The sequence below is a fragment of the Dermacentor albipictus genome, chromosome 7, assembly GCF_038994185.2.
Source record: "Dermacentor albipictus isolate Rhodes 1998 colony chromosome 7, USDA_Dalb.pri_finalv2, whole genome shotgun sequence".
Taxonomy (NCBI): Eukaryota; Metazoa; Arthropoda; class Arachnida; order Ixodida; family Ixodidae; genus Dermacentor; species Dermacentor albipictus.
Window position 1 is genome coordinate 103,100,767 of NC_091827.1, and position 20,214 is coordinate 103,120,980.

Here is a 20,214-nt window from a genome sequence, read left to right on the forward strand (position 1 = left end):
TCGCCTCACGGATTGGACCAAGCTGCGGGAGATCAGAGAAGAAAGAGCTGCGAACGAACAGAGCCAACGGCTTCAGTCAATTAAGGACTGGATCACTCAGCTTCAGAAGGATGTGAAGGCACACACCAAAATGCTTGAAACATCCACCACCACTCCAAGCATCGACGCCCGCTTGCTCCACATGTGGGAAGCCCGGCGTAGCCTGCTGAAGCGTTGGAAAAGGCAAAGATTAAATCGCAAGCTCAAGAGGCGAATAGCACTACTCACACAAGAGGCTGCGGAATACGCTTCCACGCTATGCCGAGAGAATTGGCTATCCCTCTGCGACAGCTTGAGAGGAAGACTGAGTACTTCCAAGACGTGGAAGTTATTGAGGTATTTAATCAACCCGGCCAGCAGCAAAACGGAATCCCACCACAATATGGCCCGAGTAATTCACCAATTTCCTGGAAATGAGGCGGACCTCCTTTTGGCTCTCAAAGCCCAGTACTTTCCCACACAGCCATCGGAGCCTCTGCCACCCTACACCGGCACCCCTAACGAGCTCCTAGATGAGGACATTCATCTACATGAGGTAACAGCGGCGATAATGGGCTTGAGACGCCACACAGCCCCGGGAATGGACCAAATTACCAATAAGGCACTCGTAAATCTTGACAGCCCCTCGCTACTAGAGCTTACCGCTCATCTTAATGAAGTATGGAGGAAAGGAAACCTTCCTGAGGACTGGAAAATAGCCGAGGTTCGTCTGATACCGAAGCCAGGCAAGCCACAAGCCATTGAGAACCTACGACCGATCTCCCTCACTTCGTGTGTAGGAAAGCTCCTAGAGCACATCGTTCTCAATCGGTTACAACCATTCCTGGAAGACTCGGGGAAACTTCCAACAACGATGATAGGATTCCGTCCACACCTCTCAACTCAAGACATCCTGCTTCAGCTGAAAGAGGAGGTGATTGTACCAGCGACACGCAACTCCCCCACGGCTATCCTCGCCTTAGATCTTAAAGGGGCGTTCGATAACGTCAAGCACACAGCAATCTTACAGAGGCTAAACGCGCTGGGCTGTGGGGCCAGGACGTACTCCTATATCAGAGATTTCCTCTCCGATAGAAAAGCCATCCTAAAGGTTGGGGACAAAGCCACAAACCCCTTCCTACTGGGCGGGCGCGGCACACCACAGGGCGCAGTGTTATCCCCTCTCCTTTTCAATATCGCCCTAATAGGCCTACCGCCGCTCCTCGATAACATCCCAGGGATCCGGCATGGCCTATATGCCGACGACATTACCATCTGGTCGTCCACAGGGTCCATCGGGGAAATCGAGAGCCGCTTGCAGGAAGCTGCAGACGTGGTGAGCGACTATGCTAAGTCATGCGGGCTCAGCTGCGCCCCCCAAAAGTCGGAGCTACTCCTGGTCTCACCGCGAAAGAAGCACAGAAGCGACTCGCCCACTATCAACATACGACTGGAGGGACACACCATCGTTCCGTCTCAGAGCGTAAAGATATTGGGAATGGTTTTCCAGTCGGATCGCACCAATACAATATTAATTCAAAAGCTTAAGAATACAACAGCCCAAGTTACGCACATGATCCGGCGAATAACAACGAAGACAAGAGGCATGGGGGAGGCGGACACGCTTCGGCTTGTCCAAGCCTTCGTCGTGTCTCGAATAACTTACGCTATTCCGTACGCACTACTCAACGAGACGGAACTCAAGAAAATTAACACAATGATCAGAAAGGCATATAAGCAGGCGATGGGCCTGCCAATCAGTACGTCCACAGAACGCCTACTACGACTAGGTGTGCACAACACGGCGGAGGAGCTGATCGAGGCACATTTATCCAGTCAGCGAACAAGGCTGGCGATTACGGAAGCAGGGAGATCTATTCTCTTACGCCTGGGGCTCTCTGCCCCTCTGAGCCATCCGCCGCCTCAGACTGTGAGCTTACCCCATGCCATCCGGAGAAACATCACCGTACGTCCTCTACCTCGCAATATGCACCCAGTGCACCACGCAGAGCGAAGGGAGGCCCGCGCCCTGGCCATACACAAGCGATACGGAACTTTATCCTCTACAGCCTACACTGACGCGGCTTCTTACTCCAGACGCGCAGCCACAACAGCCACCGTAGTCGTCAACACAGAACATCGGAGCAGCATTTCGCTCACACGACACAATCCCCTCCAAGCCGAGGAAGCGGCCATAGCCCTCGCTCTCTCCCAAACAGAGGTTGAAGTCATAGTGACCGACTCCCAACAGGCGTGCCGCAACTTTGCTAGCGGCAGAATTCATGCCACTACACTCCGGATCATCAAGCAAAAGCCGCCAACGAGATCAGTCATGATCATCTGGGCGCCAGCTCATCAAGGCATTCCTGGCAACGAGGTCGCCAACCACGTGGCTCGAGATCTGACCCACCGAGCCGACGCCGAGGAATCTGAACCCGAGCGCATGCACCCTCTAGTCTCTTACCAAGACATCACACAACACTACAAGCTAACCCGCAGAACATATGCACCCCCACACAAGTCACTACCTAGAGAGCAGGAGCGATTCCTCCGAGCTCTACAGGTCAATACATTCCCCCACCCAATCAGAAATCACCTCATAGACCCTACAAAATTCTCTCCGCAATGCCGCTTCTGCGCAGAGCCCGGGTCCCTCAGGCACATAGTAGGGGGTTGCAGAGCGGCACCATTAAATCATCCGAACCCTTACCCCACTAACGAGCTTTGGGAGAGAGCCTTGGCCAGCTCCGACCTCGAGGATCAGCAACGGCTGATTGCGAGGGCCCAGGACGCGGCCCGAGCTCAAGGCATCCTGGAATGAGGACGCCTCTCCCTAGCTGCATTTACCTAATAAAAATGTTTATTCTCTCTCTCTCTCAATTTCGAGAAATTGACAGCTGCTTTTAATATTGAGATCTGTACGTATTTATCTTTCTCCTGTAGCCGCTGTTCACCGGCTAACAAATGAGAAAACGTTATTGCTTAGTGTAGGATGCGCCTGCATGTATGGGAACTCTCTCGAATATTATCGATGGTTGCATTCGCTGTCTGTAGCCTCCGAACCTGACTGTATGCGCAACGCGAATTGTGTAGTAGTTTCTTGAAAGCACGGAGGTACCAGTGATTACGCTTGAAGATTCGTCTAGTCATGTATAAAATCCGACACGTTTGATCTGCAGATCAAATTTTCGGCGATCGCTGGCTGTGTTGCCGCTGTCGTGCTTTGAATGTCATTTGCTTTTTGGTGCACATGTTTGCCCAACAGGAGGTTAATTCCGTCATTCATAGTTTTGCCGCCATGCTTCGAACATCACTAGAACGTGACAATATAAGCAACTATGTCACACCAAATTGTCAAAGAAAAAAATCACACAGAAACTCCTCTGGGAATTCTTAGTTATGCGTGAGCATGGTGCCACATGCTCCTTTACACGCAGCCCGGTGTCATGAAATATTATGAAACTTGATTCGACCAGCATAAACGACAACGCTGCAGCGTGACGAACTGCTGCGTACGGCGGCGCAAGGTGAATCCACGACACAACCAAACTACTGCAGGTGGCGGCGCCAGGTGCGCTGATGACGTTCCGATCATTATAAGCCGTTATCATTCTTTGGCTCCTTATACATCCGCGTTGAACATTATGAACAGTGATCAACCATATTTTGGCGGTGGCTGCATATAGTGCGGCCGCGCAGGCTCTATCTGATTGGGATTTGCGATGAAGACAGGTTGATGGCTTCGTGTGCGCTGTGTTCTCGCCACTTAGTTCACCTTAAAGCAAGATGCGCGCGCCCCTACCTTGCAAGCGATATGCTATGGGGGCAGAGTGCGGCTAGTGCTGATAGGTTCGTGAACGTTGTTTTGTCGTCGCTTAGTTGGCGTTCGCGCGAGAGGCAGAATGAAGGTAAATTCGCTCGCTGCGGCGGGCCCTATCTTGAAAGCGATCTTATTTTGTTATAGCGCAAGCTTGACAAGGACAACAGAAGGCACATCTGACACACACAGCGCTACTTTCAACAACAGATGTATTTCTCGTTCTGGTCGCTAATATACACCCTCGACCCGTCACAACCTCGACCCGTCACACCCTCGACCCGTTACACGTGGTGTATGACGGGTCGAGGGTGTATAGAATATTCGGAAGGAACGTGCGCCAAGAAAGATTAATTGGTTCTTGTTAAGGCTTCACACATTACAGCTTTCCTCTAAGCTTTCTCCGTGTCATTGAAAATCATGGCGTAGAACAATCAGAAGCAACGCAGTGCCCGTGATTGTCGTTAACAGAATTCGCGTAATTTGCTTCATCGGGCAGATTATACATGTTTTTTTTACTGCCTGTAGCTCATGCACCTTCCCTGTTATCTTATGTTAATGATATTTGTCCAGAAATCGGCATGAATATGTGTCGTGTTAAATATTCAGCTTGGTGATTAGGCTCTTACTACACTTAAATAAGCGGCTGGCTTGACACCTTAATGGTGTCAGAAGCTCCACGCATAAATATAAGTACAGGTTGGCTGCTTTCTGCTAGATTTGGAGAACCTAAAAAAATGCCAATGATTACGTTACTTTCTAATGCGAAATTTTAGCGCAGCTTTTCAGCTGTTTGGACTTTTCGATATATTGAGGCAAACAATTCGAGCAAGACGTGTGTAGAGTTACAGACAACTTTTTATTCTCCACCCATATTCCTTTTTCAAGAAACACTCCACTCCCAGTTCTTGATTTTCATGAAGGAAGCTTTGTGGTCGGAGAAATAGCTTGGTGCAACTGCCTCGCTTATCAGGAGGTTGCTGGAGGCAGCGCGCATAGGCGCATAGGAACGCTGCGCGGCGAAGAGATGGCAGCGATTGACTGACGCCGCTGACGCTGCTAGGGTGTCAACTGGAGGTGACACTGTGTTTCGGCTTGGGAAGCGCGCACCGTGATCTGCTAATACCAAGCCGGCGCTTCGGCAACCGGAGAAAACTGCACCCTCTCGCGCGGTCGCCACTACGGAGGAGGAGGGGGGGGGAAGGTGCCCACGCAGTGGCGAACGGTGCACTCTAAAAAAGTTTACACCCTTTGGGGCTTGCCTTGTCCCTAAACAACGATTGTCATCTGCCTTGCTTGCGTTTCCTCTCTCGGAAACTCGGCGCTCGCTACTTTCCTGTGGAGAATGCTTTGCCAAGCTGATAACGCGCAAACCGTTCGTGACTAGGAAGTACTGGGCTCGCAGCCTTAAAGAAAGGAAATGCGGGAAAGTCAGATGACGAATATTGTTAAGGGACAAAATACAACCCAAAGGGATTAAACTATTTTTAGAGTGTTTGCGTTTCAACTTGGGCAGCAGCAGATTATCAAGATCAGCCGCCACCGAGTCGGCGCTCTGATTGCCGCCGCACAGGCGTGGCATTGGAGGCGGAGCGAAGAGAGCAAGACTCGTGCCGTGAGTGAGAGGTGGCGCCAGGAGCGCGCGCAGCTAGAGCAGCGCGTTGGCTCCTGCGACGGAGCTGGTTACGGCGAGGCACAACGGCGACGGCGGCGCGAAACGCAGGAACGGGCGCCAGGGAGCTGTGCTCTAAAAGATAAGATTTACAACATAATAGAAGAAAGATACGGAGAAAATGTTTGCGGATTTTGTGCAGTTCATAACTTTCGCGGTTGCCTCAGCTATGATAGACCGTTTGCCGAAACTTTTTTTGGATTTTTTCAGAATGCATAGGTTAAGTTGAAGAAGATGCCAGTATACGTATTCAGAATACGGCGTTGATAATACAAAATAATAAGAAAAATGTCGTGCGAGCGTTACTGGTAATAAATATCTTGCAGTGCACTATCTTATCTGAGACCTATGTTTAGGGGATCACTGTTCGAGGAAGAGGGATTTCTAAATAGGCTCCAATTTAAGTGACTCTTACGGTAGTTATCACCACGAGCGTGATTCTTACCACAAGAGTTTCGTTGAAGAGCGGTGCGTATGTACACATTGCCTTCAACTCAGTGACCTAAGTAGTGCCAATGATTGGTTTCGAACCCTGTTTTTTCGGCACAGCAGCCCGATGCGCTAACCATTTGATCACGGGCTACCCTGTGAGCCAGGTTGGCTGGAAAACGGCTCGATACAAACGTACAACCATAGATAGTTAGATAGATAGATAGATATATAGATAGATAGATAGATAGATAGATAGATAGATAGATAGATAGATAGATAGATAGATAGATTAGCCTCGAAAAGTGCGTGAGGTAACCTAACAATGCTAACACATTGAAAATTGCCACGTGACTCACTCCTATGCAATTTTATACGCCGCTTTATTGTAGACTGTCAATGGGTACCCATATAGCGGTGTCTATTGGTGAAAAGGGACCGCCGCACTGCTCGTTAATAATGTACGGAATGCTGTTACACCGACAACTTTTATTACGTGTGCAAAGAGTCCACACAAACCACGAGATCTTTTCTGTTCTCTCGTGCAATGGGCGATTTCGACACATTGTAACTACTACTTTTGTTTACTAAGGGGTTTGTTTGTGCGAGCTGGCTAGATTTCATGCTGGCATACGACACATACGAGTGAGTAGTTGACGCGCTTTCATGATGGGCTGAATCAATAGTGTCCTTTTTGTTCTGGCTTCTCTTGCGTATGCATTTCTCGCGTTTCGTAGATTTTGAGAGGATGATATATTTTTCGTTTTAGTAGACAATGTCCATACACATATTTCACGACGCACATGACATGATCTCATATTTCTTTTCTATCTAGGTAAAACCACCATGTACAACCTGCGAGTAAAAAATTCTACAATAATAGATGGCCATTTCACTGACTGTAAAGTGAAATTCAGTGAGTATGAGAAAAGAGCTGTACAAGTATTGTATACAACCGGATGCCAGAACATATTTGCCAAATTTAAGTCTGCACGTCGCAAATAAAACAATCATTAAAACGCAAGGTTTTAAATCATTTTAATGTGCAATTGTCAAGGAACAGCGTTACAGTATCTATGAATGCCGCAAAGAATGTTTAGGCTGCGTAAGAAATATATAAAGTGAATCTCTTGCAGCAGTAGTTACGCCTATCAGCAATTGGACCACTGGGATTTTTCAAGTTTACTCCTCCATACCGGACCGTGTAATCGCACAGCATGAACGTAAAATGCGCGGATAGCATGACATTCACTTTATTTTTCTGTCTAAATGATGTCTTGTCCACTTCGATAAAAGACACATTATTTCTTGTTCGATTTGAAAGTTTTGCAGACGTCACAAGGGATGGATTGATTAGTGGGGTTCAACGTCCTAAGCAACAATTTAGTTACGAAAGATGCCTCAGAGTTGGACTCTGAACCAATTTAGTACACTCGGGATTTTTTAACCTGCACCTAAATCTAGATATAAAGGCATACCTGGATTTCGCCCTCATCGAAATGAGGCCGCCCCCTCCAAGCAATGTCGTACTCAGCAGCAGAAGTGAAAACCATTGACACCACTGCGGGTAGTGTCGTGAATGGTTTATATGCATGCGTATCGTCCTTGTTTGTCATCAAGAATCCTTAGGACACGCTTTTGGGGGTAATTAATCCAGGATCATCGATGCATCATTATAGTAGGGTGGAAGACAACAACAACAACAACTAATAATAATAATAATAATAATAATAATAATAATAATAATAATAATAATAACGCCATTACTTGTTTAGCATGTAGGGGTACACGACACTGGAGGCTAGCAGTAAAAACTGCCATGAATGACAGCTTCACAAAGCCGTGGGCCCCCATGCACTTGACAGCAGTATGGCGGCATTGCTTACACGAGAAAAAAGAAACAGACACTATGCACAGTATAGTACACGACACACCCTGATAAATGAATTCCATTTTGCGGAAATGGATAGAAACAAAATTATCATGATATAAGAGAGAAAGCAATAAATTTGAGGCCCAGGCACTATGGCCATGGGCTCACTCTCAGGCGAAATTTGTCCTCTCACACATCATGGTGGACAAATTTATACACGCCGCACGACCATTTATTCCAAAACCACTCCAATGCCTCATTTGACTAGCTAGGACGCGTGAGCGCCATGAGTGAGAACACGAGAGTTTGCTCCACGCTGCGGCGAACCTCAGGTCCCATTACACTTCGTCGAAGGATTGCCCCAAGCTAAAGAACGAAAAGGCGGTCCTCAACGAAATGACAAGAGACCGTTTTTCGTGCAGAGAAGCTGTTTCTGGCGTTAGGAAGCTGTACCGCCAACACGGTACAGCAGCACGGTACAGCAGCTCCCGCCAACGGAAAACTGCGCTGCTGATGACATATAAGCTCTGGATTTACAGTCCTTTTGATATTCATCGCTCGCCTTCCCCTAGATGGCGCTCACTCTCACTAATATGTCGTAGGCCCAATGTCAGTACTACCGAGGCAGAAAACTGATTGCCGCAGTTCCTGCGGCACGAACTGCATCGTTGTCGAAACATCAAAGTCCTCAACACAACGTGAACGACTACTTAATCTTTGAAATTATTTTCACGCCTCTTTTGAGTTGAACCAAACGTCATTACGTCGCAGAAGTACCGTTTCTCCCGTCATTTATACTAGACATCAAGCACTATTACACCAGGGTTCGTACCGAGTATTATACGCGGAGCACGGTATCATCACCGAGCAAGTTGAGGACATGCTTCGACCTGGTGTTACGTCTTCCTGCAGTCCATGGCCGTATTACGTAGTACTAGTTAAAAAAATATGGATCGATTCGTTTATGTGCCAATTATCGTCACCTCAACAAGAGTGTACGAAAAAATGTCTACCCTCTACCGTGCATAGATGTCGCTGCGGATTGTCTACATGGTGCCGAATTTTTTTCTTCTTTGGGCTTGCTATAGGGCTATTGGCAAGTCCCTTTGAGTGAGTCCGACTACACGAAGACAGCTTTCCTTGCGCCGGACGGCCTGCATGAATTTGCGGTGATGCCATGCATCCTATGCAATGTACCCGCGTTACTGTGTTTGGTGACGTGGTAGTTTTCTCCCCTGATTTCACCATTCAATTCACTTGTCTACGCGAAATTCTTACTTGCCTTGCCACCTCCTGCCTTCAACGCATCCTAAAAAAATGCCGCTTCGGAGTCCGCCAGCTGATTATACTTCACCAGGTCGCTTCCGAAGACGGCATCCTTCTCGATCCTGACGAGCTTCGTGCTGTTGCAGAATTTCCGCATACGACTACAGTGAGAGAGCTTCAAAGTTTTGTCGGTCCCTGCTCTTCTTTATTGATCATCGCACCACTGACGAAGCTCCTGGCTAGTCGTGGTGACCATTGTGATTGGACTCCAACATGTGACCAAATCTTCACCAGTTTGCGTCATCTGCTTACTGCACTGTTCTATCGACGTTACTACAACCCGAGGTCTGTGACTGAAGTTCACACGGACGCCAGTGCCATTGGTCTTGGAGCCGTCCTTGTGCAGCGCAAGCCTGGATTGCCAAAATATGTGATTGCCTACGAGAGTCGTGCCCTTGCAAAGGCATAAACCAATTAATCTGTCAGAGAAAATGAGTGCTTGGCTATAGTTTAGGGCTGTAAGCAAATTTCGCTCTGACTTGTATTGCCATCCCACCGACATGGTGATAGACCACCATGTGCTGACTTGCGTCACTGAAAGACCGGTCGGGGTGCCTGGGATGTTGGGCTCTTCGACTCCAAGAATTTGACATTCGCGTCATTATGACGCAGATGCACTCTCTCTATCACACATGTGATCCGACGGAACGCCACCCTCATCTAGGGAGGGCCCTGCTGCTACGATTACTGTTATTGACGTGCCTCTGTACAGAGAAAATATCAGTGGATTGTGCCTCTCATTGTCGTTCTGACTACTTCTTCAACGGCTATATGCTCTTGAGTCCTTCGCCGCCAAGCCACTCATTTCGTACTACAGGACGCCCTCTTGTACCGCCAGAACTATCAGCCAGACGGCCTCAAATGGCTGCTAGTCATCACTCACCATTTACGTTCAGACATATGCACGTATTTCTACGCCGACCCACCATAACCTTATGCTCCCCTGCTTAAAGCCTGCGAGTGGCAGCCTTAGCGGTGGTACTGGCGCGACATGCATTCTTACGACCACAAATACAGCGTTTCTTTCAGCTGCACTAAGTTTTTGAAATTAGAAAAATATAAATCACGGTAACGTTATGTTTACCATTCGATTTTACTGATTGTCAGCCTCTAGATACAGAGCAATTTCCGCACTTACATGCGTAAGTAGCGAAGTTACGGTAATTAACTTTCTAATTATCAGCTATAGGTGGCTACAGCAGATGAATACCTTGGACTCCGTCGTTGACGACACTACCCATCCGAATGATAAAATTTTGAATAGAGAGGTTCATGTGGGAGCTACGCGAGCAATTAGACCCCCTTGGCAGGCTCCTTGGGGTGCTATGCAGGATGCGTCAAGTTTGGCGAAACTCGGGATCTTCACGAGCTCTGGCGACACCCCAAGATGAAAGCACGAATGGTAACGAGACACAGTTTATCTTTCGACAAGCCTCCAGTTTCATTGGTTTATCAAGATTCACTCTGGCTGGCTATCATTCCTTGGGCGTTGCCTTCTGGGCGGTCGACAAACTGGAGCTCACGTGATCATACCGTCGGTGCATGGTCGTGCCTTCTTTCACTTGTTTGTCGTTCCACCGAGTGCATTACATGCAGAAGGAAGTTGTAAAACAAATGCATTTAGTACAGTATTATTAGTTACTTTAACGTGGTTTAGAAGCATTTTGAAGCTTACGAGATGTGCACTGAATGCGTCTTAGACTAATTTGTAATTTAGTACGCTTCGCATTATACCACGAGGGAACGCTGTAGTGGCGTCATCACATCCATTCAACGGGCAAGCATGGCGGCTAATAATCAGAGAGGCCCAGTGTAAACAAACCCGTACAACGAGCTTGCAGTGCGCGACGTAGTGATCAGGCTCGACGATGGCCACTATTTTTTGGATAGTTCTGTTCCTCCGCAGGCAATCTTCCCGTGCACCCGGTAAGACTGCCAATAGCTTCGGCGATTTTACAGATCGCAACGCGCACCTACTGTTCACGGCGAAGTGCTGAAGAAACAACTTGTCCGATGCTGCTTCTGCGAGTGCGCTGAGTTCCTCCACTCTGCGTGACTGCGAGCGTCACGAACATTACATAGTGTGGGCAAAAGGCAGACATCCTATATAGCGACGATGCGACAAGGAGGTGGTACCGACGATAGATCTCGCTACCAACACAGTGAAGGAGACATCGACAAACTGCAGGTAAGTATATTTCTACTGTTTCATATTTAGCATAATAAGAGTGCACGGATTAAGCCACTTTCGTAGTAACGAACTGAATGTCTAGCAGTTTAAAGAAGGCAGTGAGAACCAATGAGTGTTCGTGCTTTTACATGCAAGTGGGCCCGCGAAAATATGGAAAAGATGAAGGTAACTTTCACTAACTTGGTGAGATAACAGAAATTCATGAGTGACATTAAGCCAGCAAAATTTATGGAAGAGTATCTTTATCCAAGTGAAATATCAATAGCAAGTACTGATATGAAGCAGGAAACTTATACAAAAATTTCATGGGTTGAACAGCACATGGAAGGCATTACCGAATCGTGATTGCCACGTGACCGATATCCTTGAAAAAAGTCTAGAATCATTGCATTCCACCGGTTATGCAATATGGAACATAAACCTGGAGGTTAACAAAGAAACTTGAGATGTCAAGGACTGTGCTGAAAGCGAAGTAACAAGAATTGTTGGAGATAGCATTAAGGCAGGAAGACAGTGGCGTAGTAAACCATGGCAAATGATATGCTAGTTGAGATTAAGAAAAAAGAAAGGAATCGGCAGGCAGGCCATGCAAGTATTCGATCACTTGTTGCTAATTCATATCAGGTGATTACATAAGCATGACAGAATGGATGTCAAGGAGAGAGAACTACAGCCGAGGATGGTAGAAAATTGCGTAATGGGACAAAAATATGATGTTTGTAGGCATAGGATGCAATCAGCTCGTATAGACCGTTTCATCGGGCGAGGAGGAAAGTCTGGCAACATGCGCCTTTCCTCCTTTCTGGCTTGGGCGAAACGGCGTGGTGCGGCACGGAATGCATGTGCTGCTGCTTGGATGTGAACATTTTACGGTTTTAGCGCATCCTGCGGAATATTCATGCGATGTCAGCTAACACCAGGTCATCGGGGAACCACTGCGTTATCTTCGGCTGTACGAATAATTATAGAAAGAGGAAGCTGTTGGCGGAACAAACGTGCGACGTGCATCAACAGCCACGGCGTGTTTGTGGTTGCGAACTCGTCAAGTTTCACCGTTTTCCTGCTGACCCAGAGCACCGGCGTTTGTGGATTGCGAGCGTCAACAGGAAGGACTTCCTACCGTCCGACAGTTCGCGGGTATGCTCGGTACATTTCGTTTCTGGCGAACGTACCGACACGAACCCGATACCGATGAGGAGCCTCGGCTATGAGCGGAAGGTATGTATGTACTACGTAACCTGCTGCTAGTCAAGCGAGAACGCTCCTTATCGAAGAAACAGTCGCAAGTGACGCTCATATCTTGCGCAGGTCAAAGTCGGGCGACGACGAATAGTGAGAGGCGACTACGTGCCTACGAAGAGACGAAGGGTATGTGTCAAAATTATTTTACCGGTCTGTTGATCAGGAAGTGCTGCGCTTTGTTTTGAGCGCGATATCTTTTCAGGCGTGTGCAGCGCTCTCATGTAAAACAACTTTTTTGTCGCCGATGCTGCTATTGCGTGAGCTCTTTTGTTTAGTACTCTTCGATGACTAGACTTAAAAGAGCGTTAGAGCCGTTATTCTCTTTTTGGCAGCGCGTTTTGGTACCGTGTGATCTTGATGTTTGCGTTCACCGATTTTTTTATCCTAGCTTCCTGGAGATGAAGTGGAGTCGGCACAGCCAGAGCCATGCGCACCCATTGATTATGTAAGTAATCTCATGTGCAACAGTGCAAGCATGCGCACAAGTAATAGCACCTACCATTGTGTACATTACATTAATTGGAACATTAAAGCACATTAAAGAGCCCCAGGTGTTCAAAATTAATCTGGAGTCCCCTACTACGGCGTGCCCCATAATCATATTTTTGTGTTGGTATGTAAAACTCCAGAAATCAAATTTTTTGTAAATTTATGCAGCTGGCACACGCCCAGGCTGCAAGGAACAGCTTGTTTAGCAGTTGTAAAACATTTACTCTAGAAAAGCATTTATTTCACTCATGCTTTGACTTAAGGCCCAAAAGAAACAGTGATAAAGTAAATTTATTTTGTGGTCACGCATTAGTAAACAAAAACCAAATGCACCTGTTTTTACACGTTATTGTGCAGCCTTAACTTTGTGGAATTGTACCCATTACATCACTCATGCAAGTTGCCATGCCATTTGCCACCACAACAGGTGCCACAGTAGGTGACTTAGAATAGGTACACCGTCACAGTGCAAAGCGTTATTTCATCACATTAAAAAAAATTTGTGCGTTCCAACTTGTGTTTTTCATACAAACTTTCCCATTCTCAAAATTGATACTATTGCACTCAACACAATTTGACAAAGTCTATGAACAGCAGCGGGTAATTAATCCACAACAGACATGAATAAAGTTAGCTTTTTGAATTATCAGATACTTAGTCTTTTTAAGCGATAGAAAGTCGCTTAGCCTGGGCAATCCATTAAGCGTCCTTTTCATTGATTTTCTAAGGTGATGCCTGCTGCAAATTTATCGTATTGGTGTCTTTACCTTAGAACACAGTAGGCTGTGGTTCAGAAATGCATAACATCAGTTTTTCCCTACCTTGTAAATGTAATAAGGTAAGATAAAAAATATCTGTGAATAATAATTTTTACTCTTGCCTAGGTTCTTTCAACCTCAACAATGTACCATTTTTGACATCTCTGCTGCGTCTGCAGGTGCATTGAAGGATATTCTTACTACCCAGCATGTCAGTAATTTTCCATTGTTTTCTGATACTGGTTTTCTATTGCGGTTTCACATCATGCTGCACCACAGCATGGATGCGGATGTGTAGGATGAAGTTGGTGCTGCAAAGCCCCATTTCGACATAAAAAGAGCAGTCAAAAGCAGACTCTTCATTGCTAATGCATCTCTTTTTATCTGCAGCCACAATTGGATGGTGTGTCGGATAAAAGTGTGGAACCTTCACTAGATGACAATCAGGCAAGTCAACATGATACAGCTTGAGTATAAAACTTGGAGACAAAATGTTTCATACAAAGAAAGTGGATAAAAAGAAACACTGAGACAAAAAAGTGCACCTTCATGGGTGCTTGCCACATTTTAAACCTATTCTAAACGTCATGTCAATGCCTAGCCCCTCCCTTGCAGAGAGCTGCATCTACTTTCTGAATCTGGTGCAGGAGTTGCACCGCAGCCGAACTTGCAGCAGTTTTGCTGGGAAAATGACACGTGGTCCACTGAAGTCTATGTACCAAGGTTATTTTCACAGTGGTAGCAATGTTCCCTAGGTTATTTTCGCAACGGTAGTAACAGTTATTGGTTATAAATGTCCTGGGTCAAAATGTGAGGGCATGGTAGTTTTGTTGAAGAGCCCACTTGTATGTTTGCAAAAAAAAGACAGTAGTATAGAAATATTTGTTTTGTTTTTCACCTTTCGCAAGAAGGCTTCAGCCGCGTTCATATTTGTCTTGATTAGTTGTTTCAGACAGCAGCAATGCAGTGTAGCATATCACTTAATTGCATACACTTGAAACTGCTGTCGACAACACACTTCTATTTCCAAAAGCAGCCAGATATACTATGTGAAGAGGCAGCAGTTGATTCTGCCTTGAACAGCATTGTCATAACAGTATTATCTACTTGTAGGTGCCTAGAACTTTGGCTGGTGATGGTGCCATGATATCAAAAACAGATCCAGATGCATCACGTGAAGAGGTAATTGTGAATTATATTATTAGCCTGGCTAGAGAAGAAGGGTTCGGGATTGCCAGTCAGCCTCTAGAGTTTGTGAAGGAGTGTTTACCTAGGTCAATCAATTACAGAAGACCCTAATCACGAGAAGGAAACTTACAGAAGAAATTAAAAATAGGTTGGAGTGCATACGGCAAACGTCAGATCCTGAGTGAAAGCTTAACATTATCGAGGAAAAGAAAGGTGTGCAATCAGTGCATTTTACCAGTGCTAACATATGGGGCAGAAACTTGGAGACTAACACAGATGCTTGAGAACAAGTTAAGAACCGTGCAGAGTGATATAACAAAGAATGTTAGGCATATTGTTAAGAGACAGAAAGAGCGGTGTGGATCAGAGAACAAACGGGGATAGCAGATATTCTAATTCACAGTAAGAGAAAGAAATGGAGCGGCGCAGGTCATGTAATGTGTAGGTTAGATTGACCATTATGGTTACAGAATGGATGCCGGGAGAAGGGAAGCGCAGTCGAGGACGGCAGATCTCTAGGTGGGGCGATGAAATTAGAAAATTTGCCGGCACTACTAGGAATCGATTGGCGCAGGGCAACGTTAAACGGAAATCACAGGGACATAAAATAGGCTGCTGCTGTGATAACATTCAGTTGTGGAGAAAGCAAATTTGAGTCTCAAGCTCAAGTATTGTCTCTATAAATTTTCCCAATGAATCGAGCCTTACGCATGCTTTGCAACTAGTTGCTTCAAACCTTAAAGCGCCCCTCACAAGGCGCCACTGCAAATTTTGGTTATACACACTAAGTTGTAGGGCACTGTCTCCCTAGGGAGCATCTTACCGAAATAGTTTTTCAAATTGGTTCATTATTGCAGTAAGACAAGAACTTTAGATAGCCCGTTACATTGGTGCCATGAGGCAAGTCACTGCCCGCGTAGACTCTTTTTGTGCCTAGATTATCGTCTGCAAATGACATTCCTTTACTGCCTTCTCTGATACCAGAGCCAAGGGACTGTGAAAGGTTTATCACTAGCCCTGCTTCCTTCTTTTTTCCTGTCGGGCACACTCCTGGTGTCGCGTTCTGCATTTAACAACTTAGTGAAGTCACGTGGCATAATCTGCAACGTTGCACGCAATGCATCTTACGTAGAGGCACCAGTGTGTTTCCTTGACTGCTGCGTGTATGCGGGGCAACCTCAAGAGGAAGGGCGTGCAGGTGTCTTTTTGAAGGTTCAGCTGTTTTCATGCCATGCAGCTGTCTAATACTTTGCAGGCATGATTTCCACCACAGAATCTACGTGCTGGACTTGTTAGTTTGCAATGCCTAAACCTGGTGAGGGGCCTTACTGTGATGATTATTTAAAGAAAGGGGTAGTGCATTTCTTGCTAAGTACTTGCCTCTATTATTCATTGTGAGTTCAAATTATTTTGCTTAGTCAGTAGGTCTTTTATAAAGCAAACTTCCGTCTTCCCTATATAGTGGTATAATTTTTTCTTGCATTCAGACTGTGTGTTAATCAGAACTGTAACTATTTCCAGGTGTGCAAAGTGGACGCAGCTACACAGTGGGAAGATATGACAACTGCCCATCACACATATTCTGCACCTTTAAAGTTGGTAAATATCAGAACACCACTTTTGGAAAAGATGACTGCAGCTGACCTACGATTCTACACAGGGGTATCACCAGACATATTTAAGAAGCTTGCACTGTGCATTCAGAGGACACCTTTGCGGCCTTCACAACTTCACACAGAAGACCAGCTGCTTCTAGCACTGATGCGCTTGAGGCTTGGCCTTCTTTACAGGGACCTAGCATCGAGATTTTGTATTGCACCATCCTCTGTGTGCAATATATTCAAGAATGTCCTCAAATCACTTAAAGAGATCATGAAATATGTCGTAATCTGGCTCCCGAGATCTCGTATTCAGAGCACTATGCCAAGTGCATTCATAGAAAATGGTTTTCAAACCACTACGTGCATATTCGATTGCACAGAGGTTGCACTTGAAAGGCCAACCAAACAAAAGCCACGAGCCCAAACCTACAGTTCATACAAAGCTCATAATACTGTAAAGTTTCTTGTGGTAATTGCTCCAAATGGCCTTATTATGTACATTTCTCGTGCATTTGGTGGTCGTGCTTCGGACAAATTTATTGTCAGACAGAGTGGCGTCCAGGAATACCTTGTTCCTGGGGATGTGATAATGGCCGACAGGGGCTTCACTCTGGACCCCTACTTGGAAGCACAGGGAATCAAATTGAACATGCCAGCATTCACCAAAGGTGAGAAAAGCTGCCCCCATTCAATAACCTATTCTATTAAAGTAGGAAACGCATGCTGTCTTTGTGCTACACCGTGCATGATTATCAAACATGCGTGGTTTGCTATTGTACTTGTGGTTGCCTAATTGCAATGACAGCACTCGGTGATTATTCGGATGCTACATTGGGCTCTGTGCATACATAATGGGGAGAGAATGTGCATTTATTGTTTGCCGGCGTGTTACATGAAATAAAGCGCTGACTTCCATATCACCATTGGAAATTGTCAAGCGCAAAAGTGAGATGCTCTGTAAGCTGCATGAGCAAGCTGCATGAGCAAGTGGCAAAGTGCCACATTGCAAGGCTTACAGATCCTAAATGCTGGTCGATTTGGTACTGTATACTGATGTAGAATGGTGTGATAAACAAGGAAGGAGAAAGAAACACATGAGCTCAGGTTAACAACTCATTTTTATTGTATCTTGCATAGCACGAACTTGTGTAAAAACTTACATATTCGAGTTTCTGAAAATAAACCAGAGTTGTTAATCTGCACTAATGTCATTTCTTTCTCATCCCTTGTGTATCACACTATTCTACGTCGTCATTGCATGGCTTGGTGTGCTATCTGTGCTATCACAGTCATCCTGGTTTGTACTAGTTGTACACACCTGGAACAGCTAAGAACTACTCGTTTAGATGCAACAGCCTTCACTGTTCTCTCATGTGAATTTCAGATATATGCATTTGCAAAGGGAAACATTCTTGTATCAACAATTGTGAGCAAGGTTGAACAACCCATGAATGATGCAACAATGGTAATAGCAAACTCCCATTTTTTTCTGCACGAAAAAAAAAATCAAATGTGGTTGTGCAGTCGGAAGATGCAGACAAGGTTGTTTTACACTGAAAAAATTGGAAACTTGGGCTGAGATAATTAGAAATTCTATTCTAATGGCATTTCTTGTCGCTCTTTGCGGTGACAATGGATAATAATAGACATACAATCTGGTGGAAGAAATTGCTGCATTATACATTCCCTGAAATTAAGCCGCAAGAGTGTTCTGCCACTTAAACATTGTAAATCTTTACATTTGAGGTGCAGCTCCATGCTGGGCTTAATGCACTAGCTTCGCTAATTGAATACACAAATAGGTATGTAGCTTGACTTTGTTCCAGAAATTACTCCTTGGTAAATTTGTGTCAACATCTTTTATTGCAAGCCAGGTGGCAGAGACCTATTATTCGAGTTATATTACCTATTTTAAGGCATTCTTGTAGGGGTTGTCCTCCTTATGCCGTTTCTCTTGGGCCATGCTTGCACACATTTTGTTCTAGTTATAAGGCAGAAGAGACTACTCAGTCGATGCTGTGCAGTTTCCCTGTGCGCAACAGCGCAAATGCATTGGTCTATCAGTGAAGCTCGGTTTCTGCCGATGCCGAGTAGCAAGAGAAACATTCTTGAAAATGGCCTTATGTAGAGCCCAGGATGTCTGGACACTAATGTGCTACAATTTAGTTGTATTCGTGTATTCACATTATTTTCCTTCCTGTGTTGAGAAATGAGGGAATTAGTGCAGCGCTAACATGTATACTGAATTATCATGCATTTCAGGGAAGGGCCAACTTTCTGAACAGGAAGTCACCTCAACTCGGCGCATTGCATCAGTACGAATACATGTGGAGCGAGCCATAAACAGAATCAAGACGTACAGAATATTGAAGTCTGCATTGAGCATCAAGTGCAAAGACACAATTGATAGCATGATCTTTGTGTGTGCAGGCCTCTGTAATTTAAAGGCACCACTAATTGCACAGACCAATGGTCGCACTAGTCAGGAACTGTAAGCAGTTGTATGAATAAATAGTGCAACCCAGGAAATTGTTTTTACTGAGCGTTCAACCACAGAAGTGAACACATTGCAGAAGTTCATAATGGGGCATACATGAAAGAGGAATGGGGCATACATACAAGAGTAGCATAAAAGCACAGACAACACTGTACCACATAGAACACACAAAAAAAACTAATGTAAAAACTACTGCACTGATGCCTCTGGTAAATATGTGGCTCTCCTGTACCAGCACAAACACAAATTTATTGAAACATCTGCACAGAAAATGTTATAAAAAAGCTGGGAAATGTACTTGAGTATCACAGCAGCAAAAAATGTGTTAGAAATACATAATATGAAAATGTATTCAATGTTGTACAGAACGTGAGGCATCTTTGTATGTACATATATTGACTGCTGCAGCTCACAAACTAGAACAAAGAGTATTCACATCTTACAGATAGCAAGGAAATTATGATGAAATTATAAACACTGAATAAAAAACTGACTAGTATAGTAGGGCTTGGTACTATGCACATGTTCAAGTATTCAAAGCAAGAACAAATAAACAAAAATACAGCATTTAACACCACCAAAGTGCTCCCCAACAGACCCACACAAGACAGAAAAATGAGCAGTGCAAATTTTCTGCAAAACATCTAGATTAGACAGATACATTCGACTGGCTCCCCAAATGCCTACTTCAGTATGAATTAGAATGCAACAGAACGGCAGGTCAAATAATGAAAAATATATGCACAAGCACACTAGATGTTAAAGGGACACTAAAGAAATCCACTAAATCAGTGTGGTGAACAGTCCTTCAAAACGGCTTTCATTTGTACGCATAAATGTTCATTATAAGCAAAGAAAGCTAAGACCAAACTTCCATTTCCTTTAATTCCATACCCACAGCTCAGCACTGATACATCAGTGCCTCGTCGCACATTTCAGACAATATTTCCTATTTTGATCATTTTGACAATGCAAAAGCTACACTTGATTTCAGTGTTTAGTTTCTTTAGACTACAACGTCACACTTCTTTATCAATAAAAAATTGAATCGAAGAAAACATTTAAAATTCATGGTGCAGCGAAAAGCTGGTACAGGATCATCAAAGGGGCATT

The 20,214-nt window shown here is 45.1% G+C and overlaps 2 protein-coding genes across 21 annotated transcripts in view; both read left to right on the forward strand.

The window, feature by feature from the left end:
• Window positions 1-20,214, forward strand: part of LOC135914006 (uncharacterized) — a 211,481-nt gene that overhangs the window by 16,816 nt on the left and 174,451 nt on the right. For 7 of the 17 annotated variants that reach the window (XR_011507516.1, XR_011507514.1, XR_011507513.1 and 4 more), the window contains one exon: window positions 6,772-6,954. Coding sequence is in view for 3 of the 17 variants with exons in the window: in XM_070522562.1 (XP_070378663.1) it covers window positions 6,772-6,801 (30 nt within the window). In the remaining 14 variants the exon portion in view is untranslated. Of the gene's footprint in view, window positions 1-6,771; window positions 6,955-11,094; window positions 11,324-20,214 lie in introns of those variants that run through there. The other 10 variants (XR_011507517.1, XR_011507510.1, XR_011507511.1 and 7 more) reach the window with 3 other exon arrangements.
• LOC139047566 (uncharacterized) lies at window positions 12,081-19,991 on the forward strand. 4 transcript variants are annotated; one of them, XM_070521408.1, is made up of 9 exons: window positions 12,081-12,544; window positions 12,635-12,694; window positions 12,771-12,825; window positions 12,957-13,013; window positions 13,942-14,026; window positions 14,206-14,262; window positions 14,929-14,997; window positions 16,525-17,272; window positions 18,867-19,991. In XM_070521408.1, exons 4-9 carry the CDS (start codon window positions 12,967-12,969, stop codon window positions 19,097-19,099), a joined length of 1,239 nt encoding a protein of 412 aa, XP_070377509.1. In that variant the 5' UTR covers window positions 12,081-12,544; window positions 12,635-12,694; window positions 12,771-12,825; window positions 12,957-12,966; the 3' UTR covers window positions 19,100-19,991. The 4 variants fall into 4 exon arrangements, with proteins under 4 accessions (XP_070377509.1, XP_070377507.1, XP_070377506.1 ...); XM_070521406.1 differs by lacking the exon at window positions 12,771-12,825; XM_070521405.1 differs by lacking the exons at window positions 12,771-12,825; window positions 13,942-14,026 and adding an exon at window positions 17,989-18,069 and having other exon boundaries at window positions 18,867-19,000.